This window comes from Carassius auratus, unplaced genomic scaffold (genome assembly GCF_003368295.1).
Source record: "Carassius auratus strain Wakin unplaced genomic scaffold, ASM336829v1 scaf_tig00215606, whole genome shotgun sequence".
In the NCBI taxonomy this organism is placed as follows: domain Eukaryota; kingdom Metazoa; phylum Chordata; class Actinopteri; order Cypriniformes; family Cyprinidae; genus Carassius; species Carassius auratus.
The window spans coordinates 21,012-38,811 of NW_020528160.1; the positions used below are offsets into that span (position 1 = coordinate 21,012).

Here is a 17,800-nt window from a genome sequence, read left to right on the forward strand (position 1 = left end):
TATATATATATATATATATATATATATATATTCATTTTTTATGCATTTTATTTCTAATTTGACTGTTTTTGTATATTATAACCCCAAAATGTAATTTAAGAATGTTTATATGCAAATCCAAAAAGTGTTAACTTAAGCTATCAAACTGAACATTTATATAATATCTTGTGCATTTAAAGTATTTATACACATTAACTTTAGAGTTAATTTTATACCTGTTAATAAATTCCAATTGCACTGCATAAATCATTTGACATTAAATACAAATTTATAATAAATTCCCTGTACTAAAACAGCAGGCTTGTTCAGATTTTGTTGAAATAACTTTTAAGCATTTTTATTATGGACTGCATGTTAAATTAAAAAATCTAATTTAAAATTAAAATATATTTAACATAGACCCAGCCTATATGAGTCTTTAGAGGTTCTCTTTCAGCCAATGGATGTAGTTCCCAAGACTTCGTCTTCCAACAGAAAATGCAAAGGGTCCAAAAGCGAAACTGAGGCATCCATGGAAGCCATCTTCAACATGATCAACAGTGACGTGGACTCCGGCCTCCTCCAGTCGTGTGGCGTACATGAGTCCGTCGTCTCTCAGCACGTCATGCTCACAGGTCATGATGTAAGCGGGCGGCACGGCCTTCAGCACTTCTGTTTCAGCTAGTAGAGGCGACGCTCTCACATCCAGCAGCCCTGGCAGCTTCTCCAGCAGCTTTGGGTCGCCGTGAAGCGGAAACACAGGTTTATAGCTCTTCTGGAAGGCCACCGGAAGAAGCTTGGTCCAGTTGATCTTGGCTTTGGCCGCTGCTATCTCCTGACCCTGATCCAGAGCTGTGTGGTTGTTTGCTAGCAAAGCAGGAAGAAGCTTCTGCTCGCCGTTTAGGTACTCCAGCCAATAGCGGGCCATCAATGACCTGTCTAAGATGGGAATGTTGGCATTCTGCAGGTACGAGGGGGTGTTGAAGTCCAGGGCCTGAAGCACTGGGTACACCAGCGCCTGAACTTTAAATTTAATAGGAATGCTACTGTCTAAAGCAATCTGTGAGAACAGAGACAAAAAAAAAGACAAAAAAAAAGACAAAAAAAAAAAGTTTGATTATTTGCAATATTTTACAATAAATACCTTTGACAACATGCTTAGGCACACTAGTAAACAAAACATATTTAACAATATTTAGGTGTTGTTATTCTGTATTTTGTTCAGTTTATATATATATATATATATATATATATATATATATATATATATATATATATATATATATATTACACTTTATTACTTGTACTTGCTATTATAATAACAATGAATTATGCATAATTACATGCAAGTAACCCTTAGTCAAACCCTAATCTTAACTCTAACCATACAGTAAGAACGTAGTTAATTAATATTAGTCAGTATCTATAATAACAGTGTAACAAGGACACCTTAAAAGATTCAAGATTCAAGATTTTTATTTGTCACATACATGGTAAATAAAGTTTAACCATATATATATATATATATATATATATATATATATATATATATATATATATATATATATATATATATATATATATATATATATGAATCATTAATTATAGTTAATTAAAAATCTAAAACATTTAAAAGTTTAAACATATACTCTAAATTATTCATTTAAAGCATTTTTACAAAAAAAAACTTTTCTCAATTTTCTCATTCATGATCATGATGATGACGTCATAATGAAGCGTACGATTAATAAGCATACTGACTATAAACATCTTGATACTTTGGGCTATTTTGCTTCCATCATCTGTCTTCTTTCCGATTTTTGGAAAAAAAACATCCAAAACACACACATTTTAGTGTTCATTTCTTTTATAAATTTATCTATTTGCGTCTGCAGATTTCAATGGCAATAGACTTTTTTCTCCAAATTTATATGGTGAAGGTTTTTACAGAGGCGTTTGTTCAAATATAATTCACTCGATACAAATAGATATCCAAAATCCCTTTAAAAATGTTCAGATTTCAGTTCTGGAAATGTATGCAAATGAGTGCATATTTAATTAGATCATGCAAAATGTTCATATTTTAGCATAACATAAAACATTTTTTTACTGCTATATTTTTTAGTTACAGCCTTTACTCTATTCACCTATAATGTCTTGCCTAAATGGGAAACCTTTATTTGTAATGATGACTATTGACGCTCGGGTTTCTCACACCCCAGCAAGCAATAGCCGTCATTTCAACGTCTGGGTTAAATATAGACCAGATATAGTCCGGCTATGTGTAACCCACTTTTAGCCCAAATAACATTTAATCTGGATAAATGTATTTTTTTTTGCAAAATAACTTGTGAGATGAATGATATTCCATCATGTACGCAGAGTCTAACGTGATTACAAGTTGTTTGGTTTACTTTATTTTACATTTTATATGTGTAGGCTGTGCGTAGCCACGATTTAGCTCGTATTCAGACCCGGCTATTGTAGCCCACTTTTTGTCAAAACTGATTAATTGTATTTTTTTGCCAGGCAGTGCATGAAATGGTTAATATTCAATCATGTTCGCATTGGTATGATATCAAGGTTCAATACGTCATTTCACGGCATGGTAGATCACGATTTAGCTCCGAATTGGACGGGCTATATGCGGTCTGCTTTAGCCCACCTGGCGAAATTATTGCAATCTGGGCTCAGATATAGACCAGCGACCTAGAATATTAGTCTTTGAAATGTTTTCGCTTACACAGCTTAATATATATTTTCTGTCAAACATTCATACTCAATCTACGATAAAAATATCTAATCAAATGCAATTGCATTTCCCAACCGCTAGATGGCACAATTGAAACACTACTGAGACATGTCTACTGGAACTAATGCCATTGCGTGACTAGATCACTTAAGCCAAATCTCGCGATAAACATTTCCGCCATTTTATTTTACACGAGGCAGCTGTCGGAGAGCAACGGGTGAGCAACAGTCTGAGTGAAAACCTTCACATTTCTACTTCGATCTTGTAAGTATGCGTGTTATTTTTGATATGTTTATTTTTTAAATTAGTTAGCTGTTATAATGTGTAGAAACCGTGACATTTTAACATTAACATTGCAGAGTACTACTTTTCTCCAAAAAGTTAACGTTACCTTGCACGTGTTATTGCAAATGTATCTAAATTCAATGAATGTGGTAAGCATGAAACTATGAAACTTATCATTACTATTTTTTTATTATTATAAAGATACCAGTATTTATTTGTATTTAAATTAGAGTTGATTTAAAGCAAATTCTGTAAGTACTTTACATAAAATTTAACAGCAGCATAGTGCAACATGAAAAGAAAAAAAAAAAATCCTCTCCATTTAATAAAAGGTAGTGGCAAACATAAAGTCTTTAAACTAGTTTGTAAATAATTAAAATATGCAGCATACATTCAGTTTTCAGTGAATTTGTTTCAGATATAAATTTGAATGCTGCTTCTCCATGTTTTGTTTTGACTTCGGAGATATAAAAGTAGCTGGCTACTGTCCCAGATGTCCTGAGAGGTCTGCTCTGGATGGTTCATAGTACATCAGAAGATTAGAAATTTACTTTGGCCTTAAAATGTTAATTTAATAACCAACTGTAGTTTTTGGATATTAATTTTTTGACAGACAGATAGCCAGTGTAAAAACCTCAGAACTGGAGTGATGTAATCCACTTTATTTGATTTAAAGACACTGTTTATTGGAAATTATCCTGCAATCAGTCAACAAAGTACAGCAATTGAATATACAGAACACTTGTCAGTGACTACCATTAAATGTCTTGTTACCAACATTCATCAAAATATATTTTTTTTGTGTGTGTTCAACAGAAGAAAGCCATACAGGTTTGGAACCAAGTGAAAGTGAGTATATATATATATATATATATATATATATATATATATATATGCCTTGTACAGAATTGTTCAATACGCGTATCGTTACACGCCGTATTGCATCACCACTAAGCGAGCAAAAATGTTCAATTATTGATATTAATTATAATATTGATATAAATTATTGTCTATATTGATATAAATTATATAGTCTCAATCTATATTCTGTTAACTCTATCTATTAAATCATCCTAGCAAAAGTGATTGACTAATTAGTTAAAAAGGATTGTCAACAATGTTTTTTTTGAGCAATAATTCTTTCCTTTTTCTCATTTGGCAGACGCAGTGATGACCAGCTTTCCATCAGCTATGGAATGTGAAATAAAAAATGCTATTTCTAATCATTTCAAACAAGCACCAGGGAGGGCAGGGGGTGGGGGTTATGGATCTAAAGTAAACAGTTAATTCTTAAAAATTAATTGTTTTACATATTTTTCCAATGTTTTATTTGTTCATTTTTATGTTTGAATGTTGTCCAAGTTGTTGTTGTCTATATAATTGTTCAAAATAAATCCCTTTATATTCAATTAGTTTGGATGGATTTTAATTTATGAGAACCTGTTATATTTGAGTGAAAAGAATCCTTATGCCTCTTTTTGTTGTCTATTACATGTATATGTAGTGTAATGGATGACTAGTCTATTCTTGGGCTATGGTTAGACGTCTATTAGATTTTCACTGACAGCCCAAAATCAGCCTTGTTTTAGCCTAGACCCATATTGCCTGTCTATTAGACGTATGTAGTTGTTTAGCGGTCTAATTGATGACTAGTCTATTCTTGGGCTATGTTTAGACGTCTATTGGACGTATAAATATAGTCGTTCAATAGCTGTCTGATTGTCTATTCTTGGGCTATGGTTAGACATCTATTAGACGTATATATGTAGTCATTTAATAGCTGTCTATTCTTGGGGTATGTTTAGACGTCTATTAGATTTTCACTGACAGCCCAAAATTAGCCTCGATTTAGCCTAGACGTCTCGGCTGTGTTTAGACGGCTATTAGACGTCTATTAGACGCAAAATTGCTTGCTGGGGTACCTGTTGTGCCACAGCAGCGGCCAGGTTTCCTCCGGCGCTGTCCCCGGACACAGCCACCCTCCTCGGGTCTATGGAGTACCGACCCAACACCTCGGCTGTCAGGATGTGTTTGGAGGCCTGAAAAACATCATCATACTGGTCTGGAAACCGTGCATCCGGTGCCAGCCTGTACCTGAACATACAATTCAAATAAGATATAAAAAAATAATCAGGTAAACCGCTCATTTAATAATACAAAGACCTTCGGAAAGACCTAGGAAATTGCATACTCGACAGATATTACGACTGCATTCAGCTCCTCAGCCGTAGTCATGCACTGACGGAAAAATGGTTCCATCTCTATAAAACAGAGAGAGAGCAGTTGAAGAGGTAAAAATCATAGATAATATCACTAAAAGTGTCACAACAAAAGTTTAAATAATATCTGAGAAGTGTTTCCTTGCTCGACCACGTGAGGGCGCATCGAGACTGCTGAGCAAACCTATTTCTCTCGACCGATTCAACAAAATCCTTCATTTGCATGAAATCATATGCATATTGAATATATAAAACAGTAAACTATCATATACTTGTACTGCAGAGTGTCCACCCTCCTCCGTGGAAATAGACCACGCCTCTTTTAAAGCTCTGTTCCTGGCCTGCAGCAGTGGACTCAAACACCAGTGCTTTCACTCCGCCAAAAGACGCCTCTGTGACTCGGACGCTTGGGCTGGACTCGTCAATTTTTGCATCCGTCCAAGCCGAGAAGTATTTTACCAACCCAAATGGCGAAGCCAGTCCAAGATCATGAGCTAAGAAACCCTGCGAGAGAGAGAGAAAGGTTTTCTGTCAGCAGATCTCTTATTCCATAAATGGTGATACTTAAGTGGAATTCTATATGCTAAAGTAAAAACATTTATATATAAATATTTGAACTCTCTGGGCCTCTTTGGTCATTAAAAAAATGTATATTTATATGTTAAAGGGTCCAAAAAAAAGTCACACTTCCTATGACCAACATAGGAAATGAATGGCAAATAAGAATAAAAGGAAAACTCAGAGAATCTTTTGGTGGTACAAACTAAAAATGAGCCACTGTGCAGAAAAAAGTGCACAGCAATCAAGGGGTGACTCTCTAAAATATGCAAAATAGACCCTCCCCCCCAACGCACACACACAGCGAGAGAGAGAGAGAAATGAACCGGTAAGACTGCAACAGAGCAATTTTCTTTAGAATATTTGAAATAAAACGAATGAATGAAATAATACTCTCTCCCTCTTTATCTTTCTTTCTCTCTCTTTCTCTCTCTCTCTCTCTCTCTCTCTCTCTCTCTCTCTCTCTCTCTTTCTCTCTCTATCCCACACACACACTCACAGAAAGAACGCAACAGAGCAAATTTTGAGAATATTCAATGACTGAATCAAAATCATAATACAAAACCTGATATTTTTCTAACCAAAAATATCTAAACCTTGACAAAAAGTTGTCTTTTAGAATGTCTAAATGTATATCTAAAAGTAAATCCTAATAAAATTAAGAAATTATGTCTAAAAAAATGGGACTCGTTAGGGAATTATACAGGAGTTTACATGACATTACACAAGTTTTCATTTGTATTTTTATGCCACCAGATGGCACAATTCTCACTTCAAAAAATTGATTTGAAATGCTTTCACTCTGTTTTAACATGAAAAGTTGCATTTATTGGAAAATATAAAAAAAATAAATAAAAATATATGAATTCTAATAGGAAAAAGTAGCTCATTCAAATTGTATAAATGTTGCATAGTATCATAAAATCCCCTCAAAATTCTAAATAATAATACAAAATATTATTTAACAAAAATCTATTACACTGATTTTCCTTAAAAAAATTACATCTCAACAAGGCTTTGTGACCCCTAAACGACGAGGCCCAGAGGGTTAATACAAAATCTTACCAACTTCATCATGCTACGCATCATTGCGTCTGAAATCATGAGTTTCCATGGCTCTGATATAGTGCTGGGCAGAGGCAGATAAATATAATATGCAGCTGCAACTGACACTAAAACCACCCCAATCAAAATGGGCCGCATTATTAATTGTGTTAAAGGAGCATTAAATCACTCGCAGCACAAACGTCAGTGTTCATATAGTGACTGCACGTATGACACTTCACCTGATTTCCTTTCAGATAGTAGAAATTATGAAATCACAGCAGGTTTTTTATGTTAAAAGTCCTCAAGTCCATAAGTGGTTGTTTACCTTTGACTGCAGTTTTTATTAGTGATTTGTGGCCCTGAACCACAAAACCAGTCATAAAGGTCTATTCTTCATAATTTATAAACCCTAGATACAAATATTTGAAAATCTGAGCTTTATATATATATATATATATATATATATATATATATATATATATATATATATAGAAAATGGCCTTTAAAGCTGTCTAAGTGATTTTCTTAGCAATGCATAATCCTAATAAGGTTAAAGTATTTAAGTTTGTATATATTCACAATAGGAAATTTACGAAATATGATCTTTACTTAATACCCTAATGATTTCTGGCATAAAAGCAAAATCTATCATTTTGACCCATACAGTTGTATTTTGGGCTATTGCTACAAATACACCCATGCAACTGAAGACTAGTTTTGTGGTCCAGGGTCACATTTTATCTGTCAATGGCTTCACATTTTTTAGATCAGTTAAGTGCACATAGCTACTAGTAAATTATTTTAATGTTGTTAAATAACACAAAAGAAAAACGTGAAATTTAAATAAATTTTACATTTGTATTTGTAACCTTTTTAATAAGCGGCACGATAATGTCAGAAGTTGTTCTAATTGTTTTTCCCCTCCACTGGATTCAGCATGGAGAGATATACTTTTATTTTGAAATCTTCATGCTCTGTTGGTTGCATGTGTACCTTGCACAAACAACTTTGAGTGAATATATAGTATTATATAGTGTTTTCATTATGAATTCCAGTCAAGCTATTTTACACTTTTAAGAAATGCACAAGTAAGACTTCTGATTTGTCTCTTCATTTTCATGATTCATGATTTTGGAATATCATACATACTCATACATAATGTAACAACAAATATTACATTGTACTCATTTTACATCCATGTTGATCATACAGTAGAATTGAAGTGTAAATATGAAATGTACTGACAGCATAAACAGTCCCAAACAGAGATACAGTATGGCCGGTGGAACGGAACTCATTTTGTGCATAAAGCAAATTATTTTTTGTGGTAAACTTATCCATGAATTTTACACTTTTTTTTACACTTGTATGTTGAATAAATTGTTTGAGTGTTAAAATTCATTTATATTACATTTACATTTACTTTCCCATATGCTGTTTCACAGATTCTGCTCTGAAAATCAGAGTACAGTAATGGTTTATTTCCCAAGGAAATAAATGCATGCATTCAGAATGTATCTATCACTCGGTAAGAAATGAGTCTACTTCTTGAGGCCTGGTGATGCCTAGATGCAGCTGCACAAAACTAGTGCAGAGAGCACAATTGCATGCTTGTTTGTGCACGCATAAATAAAAATGTATACCGCTGCAAGTCTTGAGTGTGAAAGACATGAACTGTCTTGTCTTCCCATCTGCTCATTAACTGAGAAATATGAGAACTACAGTGTGTTGAAACTAGTGTCTTGTTTTACACGTTTCGTTTTTTACTTGTTGTTTTTTTATTTTTTATTTTTTTTTGCATGGGCTTGTTTTAACATTTGTTATTTATATATATGTATTTGTATATTTTTAGAACAATTACTGTCTAACTGGTCATTCTTAATACTAATATATATATATATATATTCAATAGACATTGTCTATTTTTTGTCACTGCAGATTAATATAAAAATTACATTGTAAGTCATTTTTAATACTTTTATAATTTATATGTATTCATTTTCATGTTTTTTATTTATTTATATATTTTTAATAGAAATTGACAATTTGTTTCGGTCACACTCTGCGGATTTTTACATAAAATATTATCAATAAAATAATTTCCATGACAGAACTAATAGGGATGGGTTCACAATCAAAAAAAACCCTTTGTGTAATCTGGATTATCCTGCATTACATCCACTATAAACCCACTGCTACGAAAACAATTGTGTATTGTTACTGAAACATAGTTTCAATAGTTTTGGGCTTGATCAGTGTGCTTTTCATAATCTATTGCATTGACATGTTGCACAGTATTTTAAGTCTAAAACCATTGGTTAATGTTTGAAATCAAAATGATTAATACCATAACATAATACCCCACCCACCCACCAAAAAAAAAAAAAAACACCTGCTAGAGGTTCTCCTTCAACCAGAGGATATAACTCCTAAAACTTCGAAACCCTACAGAAAACCGAAAGGGTCCAAAAGCAAAACTGAGGCATCCATGGAAGCCATCTTCAACATGATCAACAGTGACGTGGACTCCGGCCTCCTCCAGTCGTGTGGCGTACATGAGTCCGTCGTCTCTCAGCACGTCATGCTCACAGGTCATGATGTAAGCGGGCGGCACGGCCTTCAGCACTTCTGTTTCAGCTAGGAGAGGCGACGCTCTCACATCCAGCAGCCCTGGCAGCTTCTCCAGCAGCTTTGGGTCGCCGTGAAGCGGAAACACAGGTTTATAGCTCTTCTGGAAGGCCACCGGAAGAAGCTTGGTCCAGTTGGTCTTGGCTTTGGCCGCTGCTATCTCCTGGCTTGGGGTTGAGATTGAGTGGTTGTTTGCCAGTAAAGACGTAACAAGTCTTGGATCCCCGTTTAGGTACTCAAGCCAAAAGCGAGCCATGAGTGGACGGTGCAGGATGGGAATGTGGCCGTTCTGCTGGTACGAGGGGGTGTTGAAGTCCAAGGCCTGAAGCACAGGGTAGAGAAGTGCCTGAACTTTGAACTTAATAGAAGCACTTTTGTCCAAAGCCATCTGTGAGAAGAGAGACAAAATATTACTTTTCCTTAGTAATGAAAACACAGCATGCACCTTGAAAAAAATCTGCTGATCTGCAAAAAAAAAAAAAAGGCCTAACACTACCTAATTTACACAAATTTAGATTTAGAAAAAATATCATCGCAAAGGTTGTTGTTTTTTTTTTTGCAAAATAAAACTGAAAATTCTCTATATACTATATCAATACTATATGTATCCATTCAATGTTGAAGAAATTTATATAAACAAACAATACATATATATATATATATATATATATATATATATATATATACATAACCAGCTACTTTATTAAGTACACCTATTTAATTGCTTGCTAACACAAATAGCTAGTCAGCCAATCACATGGCAGCAACTCAATGCATTTAGGCATCTAGATGTGGTGAAGACGACTTGCTGAAGTTCAAACCGAGCATCAGAGCAGGGAATAAAGGGGAATAAATGTGTGTGTGTGTCATTTTCTGTCACTTTTTGGATGTAGTAAGCTTTCTACACAAGTCATCTTTGCATTTTCTTCTTGTCACTGGCCATAATTCCTACCTTCAATCAAAATTAAGATCAGAATTGAATCAGAATGAAATCAGCTTAGAACAGATCAAATAGTTAGGAACCATTGTTCTTTTTTTTCTAGTGATTTTGTAATCTTCACCTTACAAATGGCTGTTGAAACAAAAAATCCTATAAAACAAATCATATTTTTTAGGAAAGTGTGACATGCTAGACCAAAACGGGCATTATTTTTGGACCCATCACCTCAAAATAAACATAATATGACAGTATGTGACATCATTCAGCAAATAGAGTGAAATTCATTTGCAGTTATTTCTCACACCTGTTGCACCACAGCAGCGGCCAGATTGGCACCGGCGCTGTCCCCTGACACAGCCACTCGTTTCGGGTCTATGGAGTACCGACTCAACACCTCGGCTGTCAGGATGTGTTTGGAGGCCTGAATGGCTTCGTTATACTGATCTGGGAAACGTGCCTCCGGGGCCAGCGTGTACCTGAACATACAAATTATATGTTAAGTGACAGTTGGTAATTGATGTAATTACAGCTCTAAATGGATGTAGCAATAAATTATACAGTAGAGAATTGCTTACTCAATTGATATTACAACTGCATCCAACTCTTCAGCCATAGACCAGCACTGAAGGAAATACGTTTGCATCTCTTTAAAGAAAAAGGGAACCAAAGTTACTAATAAAATATAATTTTTTTTTATTATCTCACTCCTTCTGTGTAAAATATCGAAAACAGAAAAAACATTTATTTATATGAAATCACATGCATTTTCACTTACTTCCACTGCCGAGTGTCCATCCACCTCCGTGGAAATAGACCACACCTCTTTTCAAAGGTGGTTCTTGGTCTGCTGCTGTGGACTCGAACACTTGCGCCTGCACTCCTCCAAATGACGTTTCTGTGACCCGGATTACTGGGCTGGACTGTGGACCCTTTATTTCATCCCATGATGCAGCATACTTTGCAATATCAAAAGGTCGACTCAGTCCAAGATTGTGAGCTAAAAAGCTCTATGGAAAAAAAGACAAGTTAGAGGGATCAGAGAGCGGGATTATTAAACACTCTCCAAGGGTCAGCAAATCTCTTTAAGAATTTTTTTTTTTAATTCTGAAGGGACACAGGAAGGTTTTTTTTTTAAGCATTACAGGCTCAAATTCCACGTCTTTAATTTGTATTACTGAGAGCTATTAGATTTTTGATTAAGCATGAGATTAACCAAGCATATATGGTAAATTTAAACACAAAAACTGTTTGGTGATATTAGCTTTTAGAGGTCAACAATTAAAATAATACAAGATTTATTGAAAATAACAACTCTTTTGAAATGATTTTCAATCAATTTAAGTAAAAATAAAATAGTGAAATAAATGATCAAATATTTTTAAAATATTTTTAAACATATAGACAACGTCTTAACTTCTTAGCTTTTTATTTGTTGTTAGAAAAATATATATTTTATAGATTCTTCGAAAAAAATTGACAATTTTTTATTTTCCTTATTTTTCCTTTCCAACATTATTGCTAGAAAAAAAATATATAGAATGTTAGTTTAGTTTTTATTAAATTTGTTTGTATTATCTTCTTTTCTTAATTAAGCTATGACGTTAAACTTTGACAATGCATTTCACGATTTTTTTTAATCATGTTTAAATATTGTATCAACATTTAATTGATAATTATGCATATTTGTATAATGGAGCCTATATATTATACAACGGAAACAAATGCAAAGCTTACCACATGCATTACACCACGCAATATAGAATCCATAAACATGAGTTTCCATGGCTCTGATATAGTGCTGGGCAGAGGCAGATAAATATAATAAGCAGCTGCAACTGACAGTAAAATCGCCACGATCGAAAAGGGCCGCATTATAATTATACTTCCAGTTGAAAGACCACAAGAAACTCATGCAACTATACCGGTCTCAGAGTTGACATAGTGACTGACTGTATGGTGTTGTAATACCTCATCTGACCCCAGAGAGTGGTTTAGAAATCACTGCAGATTTTACATTAAAAGTCCTCAGGTATGAGAACTCTGAAGCCATCGTTTGTAAGTTGATATATGCTATTATTTGTCGTCTATCTACTACAATTTACTACTATTTACTATTTTGAATACACCGAAAAGAACGCAAGTTTTTAAGTAAACGACATCTGAAGTTGATTTTTATGTTTTCCCTCCTGTACTGTATTGTGATGGTAGGCGGTGTCTTTTATTTTGAAATGTTCCTCACGTTCTGTCATATAACAGTTGTTTACATACGTCACACTGGAATGTACTGTATATCAGACATATGTCAGCCCAACAGTGAAAGTACTACACCTTATGCTATTTTAATGATTTTACTACAACTGCTATTACTTCTACTACTACTACAGTTCTTGTTATAGATTCATATAACATACACAACAGTATTCATCTTGATAATTCTGCTCGTTTTAAAATGGTCCTTTGTGTGATATTATATGCTTCATGGTTAATGTCCTGATAAAGCATGGCATAATCCCAGTCTGTTTACAAATCTCTGAAATATGAGAGCTGATCACTGTACTAATGCTAATGACCACTAAGTGGCGCTGTAGTTTCTCTTTTACAATATGATCACCTTTTCTTTTCACACTGATTACCCTACTTCCATAGAAATATATGAAACTTTAAAAACCTAATTACATGGGCTAGCATTTCAACTAAAGCCTAAAATGTAGGTTTTCACTCGTATGTACTGTTAATGTTAATCACATAATTATAACGAGTTGTAAAAAGTTTAATTTGGCCCACAAATTAGGAAAAGTCTCTTAGTTTAAATCATGAGTTTATAATATCATGCATTTCCATGTATATAACATTACAATAATTACTGTACGGTTATGACACCGTTTGTGTGGCCATCGGATATGAGATTGAAATTATAGATAATTTACATCATTATGGATTTTTACGAGATATCTTAGTCCTAAACAAAATCCTGTGTATCATGTTTGAGGATGTTGAAAGGGCTAAGAGGAACTTAATAAGTTTGTGGACAAAGCTGAGTTTTGATGAGTTTTACATCAATTGTATATTTAGATAATTATATTTATTATTATTAATATTATTATTGAAGTTACAGTTTGAAATTTATTAAGTACAGTTAAACATTTATTTATTTATGCATGGATTTATTACACAACACCAACCAGTTGGCCTCGCCTATCCTAAGAGTCTTAACATCCTCTTTTGTCTTCATTATCAGTTATGATTCCGGTGACTGATGGAATGGTACGGGACAGTATTCGGTGTTATACGGTAAACTTCTACACCCCCACGTGCGCTTCCACATATTTGACATTACCGAATTCCACACTGGTCTGGTCTGGTCCACCGTGGACTTCGCAGCGACGGAATGACATGTTTTCTGTTACGAGCATTTAGGGACTAACGTGTTAATAAGCAAGACTGACTGAATCCGAGGTAAGCAGACGAGTTTTGGTCAAAATATTAACGCCGTGATGTGATTTTCCCAAGAGCTCTGAGAGACCGTTTCGCAAAGTTTGAAGCTGCAGAAAAGCGCGAGCCGGCTGACTCTCTGATGGGAAAGGGAAGTCTTGAATTGAATGAAAAACGAAACGAAACCTAAACGAAACTTAGTTCGTTCAGGAGCTTGTTTACTTTACTTTTATCTTTGTCTGCTTTGACAGCAGTGTTTCACTAGTGAATACTTCAATTGTTAAGTTATGTGCATCTTGTAGAGCCTACTTTTTATGCAGGAAAAAAATCATTCGTAATCATTATTAACGCTGCTTTATCGAAATTAAATAAATTGATAAACAGGGGAGGCTTTTATTCGCTATTGTGATTATGTAGCCTACACTGCATTTTCCCCGGAAAATTCTGGAATTCGAACCCGATTCATTATAAAAAAAAGTTATCAACACTATTTTTTTGTATCAACATATTGCATTCATATGCCTTTACCTATATAACCTTTGGGAACTGACACGTCAATTCCCAGCAACAAGTTGTTTGCTTAAGCGTCACACGAATAATTTCGTAATAATGGCTGGATTGTTACATCACTGAAATGAGCTTGACTTATGTTGTCTATTGTATAGATAAAATTCAGTTTCATTCTCCTCACTATCAAAATAACTTACACTTGTATTCAGAGAAGCGTTCTAATAGGAAACTGTTTGAACTTGCATTGTAGAAAAGCGTTCCTTTGAGTTGAATCGTTTCAATGATTCAGTTGAACCGGTTCACAAGAATGATTAGTTCTTTAATGGGACTGGATCAGTCCGTTCAGTTCTTTATAAAAACTAACTGAACCCGAGAAACTATATAAAACTAACAGTAACGTGTTTGAAGCATACTGAGGATTTGACTTCTGGGACGAAAGTTACTTTAATAAGAGACATGTTTGATATATGTACAAATACACTCACACAGACAGATAAGATGTGTATTACAAGAAACACGTAATGGAATTGTTTACAGGTTAATTTTATCACCGTTTTTTCAACGCACAGGCGAAGCAGAAGCCTCACGTGATGAATTATGTCATGACTGAAAGAATCGTTGAATCGTTTTATTGAATCGAATCTTAACGAGTTGGACTGTCTATAGGAGCATTTAAATGTTGTTTACTGTTTTTATTTCAGGATGATAGTGTTAAAATTGGAACAGTTGTGATATAAAGAATACAGACTCTAAAAATATGATTAAGGAAGGCACATGCAGCTGGTGTCGCGGATCATTTCGTGGACCGGATCTTTTAGCCAGAGGAAACCCGATCCCAAATACATGACGTCACATGACATTCCAGAGCGAATCTTGAAGTGCAGAAAGCAGACTTGTAGACTTCAGAGACTCCAACCTTTGCGTCAAGAAAATCATGATTTCTCCCTTTAAGTCACCGCTGTAATATTCATAGAGTTGGAAAGTGGAAAATGTTCTGTTATGTTAAAGTTTAAACAGCAGTGCAAAACATCTCGTTTAGTATGTCAAACACAGGGTTTTGCAGATTAATATTGTATGCACTTAAGTTTTCTTGTAAGTGATGCTTTAAATGATGTCCTGTGGAAGAAATGCACATTTCTGTGGTGGTAACCTGACCACAGGGTGAGCACTGATTTATCAGCATCTCACACCCCCATTAAAACACACAGGCATACCCTGACCCCTCCCAGCCCTAAAGCCCTTTGGCCCCAAACTCAAACGTTAAAAGAATGTGGTGCTTGTGGGTATTTTCTAGAGTCCCATTCCATTCTTTGGCTGAGTCTCCAGTTCTTGTGATAACGCCAGGCTATATTTAGCTGTTTATACACTCTCCTTAACATTTAATGCAAATGCACACTGCAGATAAGTTTTTACAGATTACCCACTTTTTTCCACCAAGTATTCTCATGCTGTACCCTCATTTGTTGTATACCTGGTTTGCTCTCTGGGTTCTCCACTGTCCTCCACCTTCCTTTGATGGGTGTTTGTGCTTATTGCATTTAAAAATCAGATGTTTTGATTTATCTTCCTCCATCATTTCCTGAGAGGGATTGTAATGATCTGTTGAGCTGTCAGTACTCCTTTGTTGTCATTATTATTATTATTATTGTTACCCTGAGGGTAGCAGAGATGATCTTATGTGAAACTCATGGTACATTTGTAAAACATTTAGGCAAGGCTTTTAGCACTGGGAAGGGTGGTGGTAGTGGTTAAAGATCTGGTTTAGGAATGGGTGATTTGTGGAGAATTACTGTGAACCCTGATCACCATCATACCCTTGAGCTAAAAACCCAAGTTTCCCTCCTTCAGTGTTGTTCTGTCCCCACTGTTTTTGGTTATGGTTAAGGATTCAAACAAACCCATAAGTATGAGCAAGTAGTTCCGGTTCTCAAATTTGATTGGTCTAGCAGTGTTCAAAAAGTGATGTTGTAGGGCTGTGCAAAAAATCGAATGCGATTTTCATCTGCATCTCGTCAGTAAAGGCACTCCTGTGATTAGAAGTACATCTCCAGCACGTGCGTTCAGATCAGGGTTGCCAGGTTTTCAAAACAAATCCTGCCCACTTGCTTCTCAAAACTAGCCCAATCGCGTTCCCAGGAGGTTACCCGTTAATAAACGTTTTTTTGGCAGGGTTGCCTTGGTAAAATTTGCATTTTAGGGGGCTTAACATCACGTTATTGGTATTGGTGTAGTAAAGGCCAACCAGTGTTGCCAAGTGTGTGGTTGTTTTTCATGTCCGCGGGTCGAAGCGACCCCAATACAAATAACGTGATGTAAAAATAAAGTTGCTGTGACGCTGCGTGTTCCCAAAAAAAAAAAAAAAAAGAAAGAAAAGAAAACTGGACGCGCTCAGAGAGAAGGCTGTTACAATCAATTTCCTATTTTCGTTTTCGAAACTTGTGTTGGTTGGTCCAATCGATTTGTGCAGTAGATTTTCGACGTTTTAGACTAGACGGGAGAAGGGATGGGAAAAGATCTGGGCACAGTTTTTCCGGAGCTTCGTGCCAAGTTAAAGCAGTGTCGAGCTGTTTTTAATTACATTTTTAGATGTATTATGGTGCCCGAACCCGTATGACTTTGAACAGTGACCATAAACATTTAGTTTACTGCAGCCATCATTACCAAGTGCGAACCGTTGACTCTGACAGAGAATGAGAGTATGAGACGAAGCGAACGCACAGGCCATAGTGTGACATCTGTGTAAACTAGGGGTGCTCCGATCACGATCGACCGATCATTAATGCGCATCTCATCAGTAAAGCCGGTTCTCTAATCAGCGGTTAATTCCATCAGGTGCGTGATTTCACATAGAGCAGCTGTTACTACACAGAGCCGTTGTTAACTGAGAAGATGCGCCAAAAAACGCTGAAAATGAAGTGGATTTGCGCATCTTCTCTATTAACACCGGCTCTGTGTAGTAACAGCTGCTCTATGTGAAATCACGCACCTGATGGAATTCACTGCTGATTAAATAACCGGCTTTACTAACGAGATGCGCATAACGATCTGCCGATCGTGATCGGAGCACCCCTAGTGTAAACCTAGATGACGTCAGGTTTTTTTAAAGAAAGAACGTAGTCTTCGTTTGTATGTAGGCCTAGGAAATGTATATTACAATACTTACTAAAATATAATTAATATTATTTTATTGCTTTTGTATTAGTTGTTTGAAGAGTAAAAAAAAAAATTGGTCGATCTTAACGCAAATTTAGAACCGGCTAGTCGGTTATTATTAAAGCAAAAAAATAAAAATAAAAATTTAGTCGGTCCTAAATTGACTGGGTCGGTCGGGTTAAGGCAAACAAGAATATTTTTGAAGGATGGCCTTATTGTACTGACTTTCGCTATTTGTAAAAGACATTTGTTTTCTTCTTAGGGAGATTAAAGAAAACATAAAAGCAAACCAAATGT

General features: G+C 35.2%; 3 protein-coding genes and 1 long non-coding RNA gene across 5 annotated transcripts in view; 2 read left to right on the forward strand and 2 right to left on the reverse strand.

Moving 5' to 3' along the window:
* Window positions 1–52: 52 nt before the first annotated feature.
* LOC113095082 (neutral cholesterol ester hydrolase 1) lies at window positions 53–7,096 on the reverse strand. The gene is made up of 5 exons (XM_026260696.1): window positions 6,859–7,096; window positions 5,508–5,739; window positions 5,208–5,277; window positions 4,939–5,110; window positions 53–1,039 (listed from the first exon to the last, which is right to left on the reverse strand). Exons 1-5 carry the CDS (start codon window positions 6,994–6,996, stop codon window positions 419–421), a joined length of 1,233 nt encoding a protein of 410 aa, XP_026116481.1. The 5' UTR covers window positions 6,997–7,096; the 3' UTR covers window positions 53–418.
* On the forward strand, window positions 2,414–4,928 carry LOC113095085 (uncharacterized). Its single transcript, XR_003288271.1, has 3 exons — window positions 2,414–2,995; window positions 3,833–3,865; window positions 4,179–4,928. It is a non-coding gene; the product is annotated as an uncharacterized LOC113095085 (long non-coding RNA).
* A 655-nt stretch (window positions 7,097–7,751) lies between the features above and the next one.
* On the reverse strand, window positions 7,752–12,364 carry LOC113095083 (neutral cholesterol ester hydrolase 1-like). Its single transcript, XM_026260697.1, has 5 exons — window positions 12,143–12,364; window positions 11,184–11,415; window positions 10,984–11,053; window positions 10,713–10,884; window positions 7,752–9,856 (listed from the first exon to the last, which is right to left on the reverse strand). Exons 1-5 carry the CDS (start codon window positions 12,278–12,280, stop codon window positions 9,236–9,238), a joined length of 1,233 nt encoding a protein of 410 aa, XP_026116482.1. The 5' UTR covers window positions 12,281–12,364; the 3' UTR covers window positions 7,752–9,235.
* A 1,228-nt stretch (window positions 12,365–13,592) lies between these two features.
* Window positions 13,593–17,800, forward strand: part of LOC113095086 (fibronectin type III domain-containing protein 3B-like) — a 29,834-nt gene continuing 25,626 nt past the window's right edge. The window contains exon 1 of one of the 2 annotated variants that reach the window (XM_026260699.1): window positions 13,593–13,699. The gene's annotated coding sequence lies outside the window, so the exon portion shown is untranslated. Of the gene's footprint in view, window positions 13,700–13,733; window positions 13,865–17,800 lie in introns of those variants that run through there. The other variant, XM_026260698.1, reaches the window with a different exon arrangement.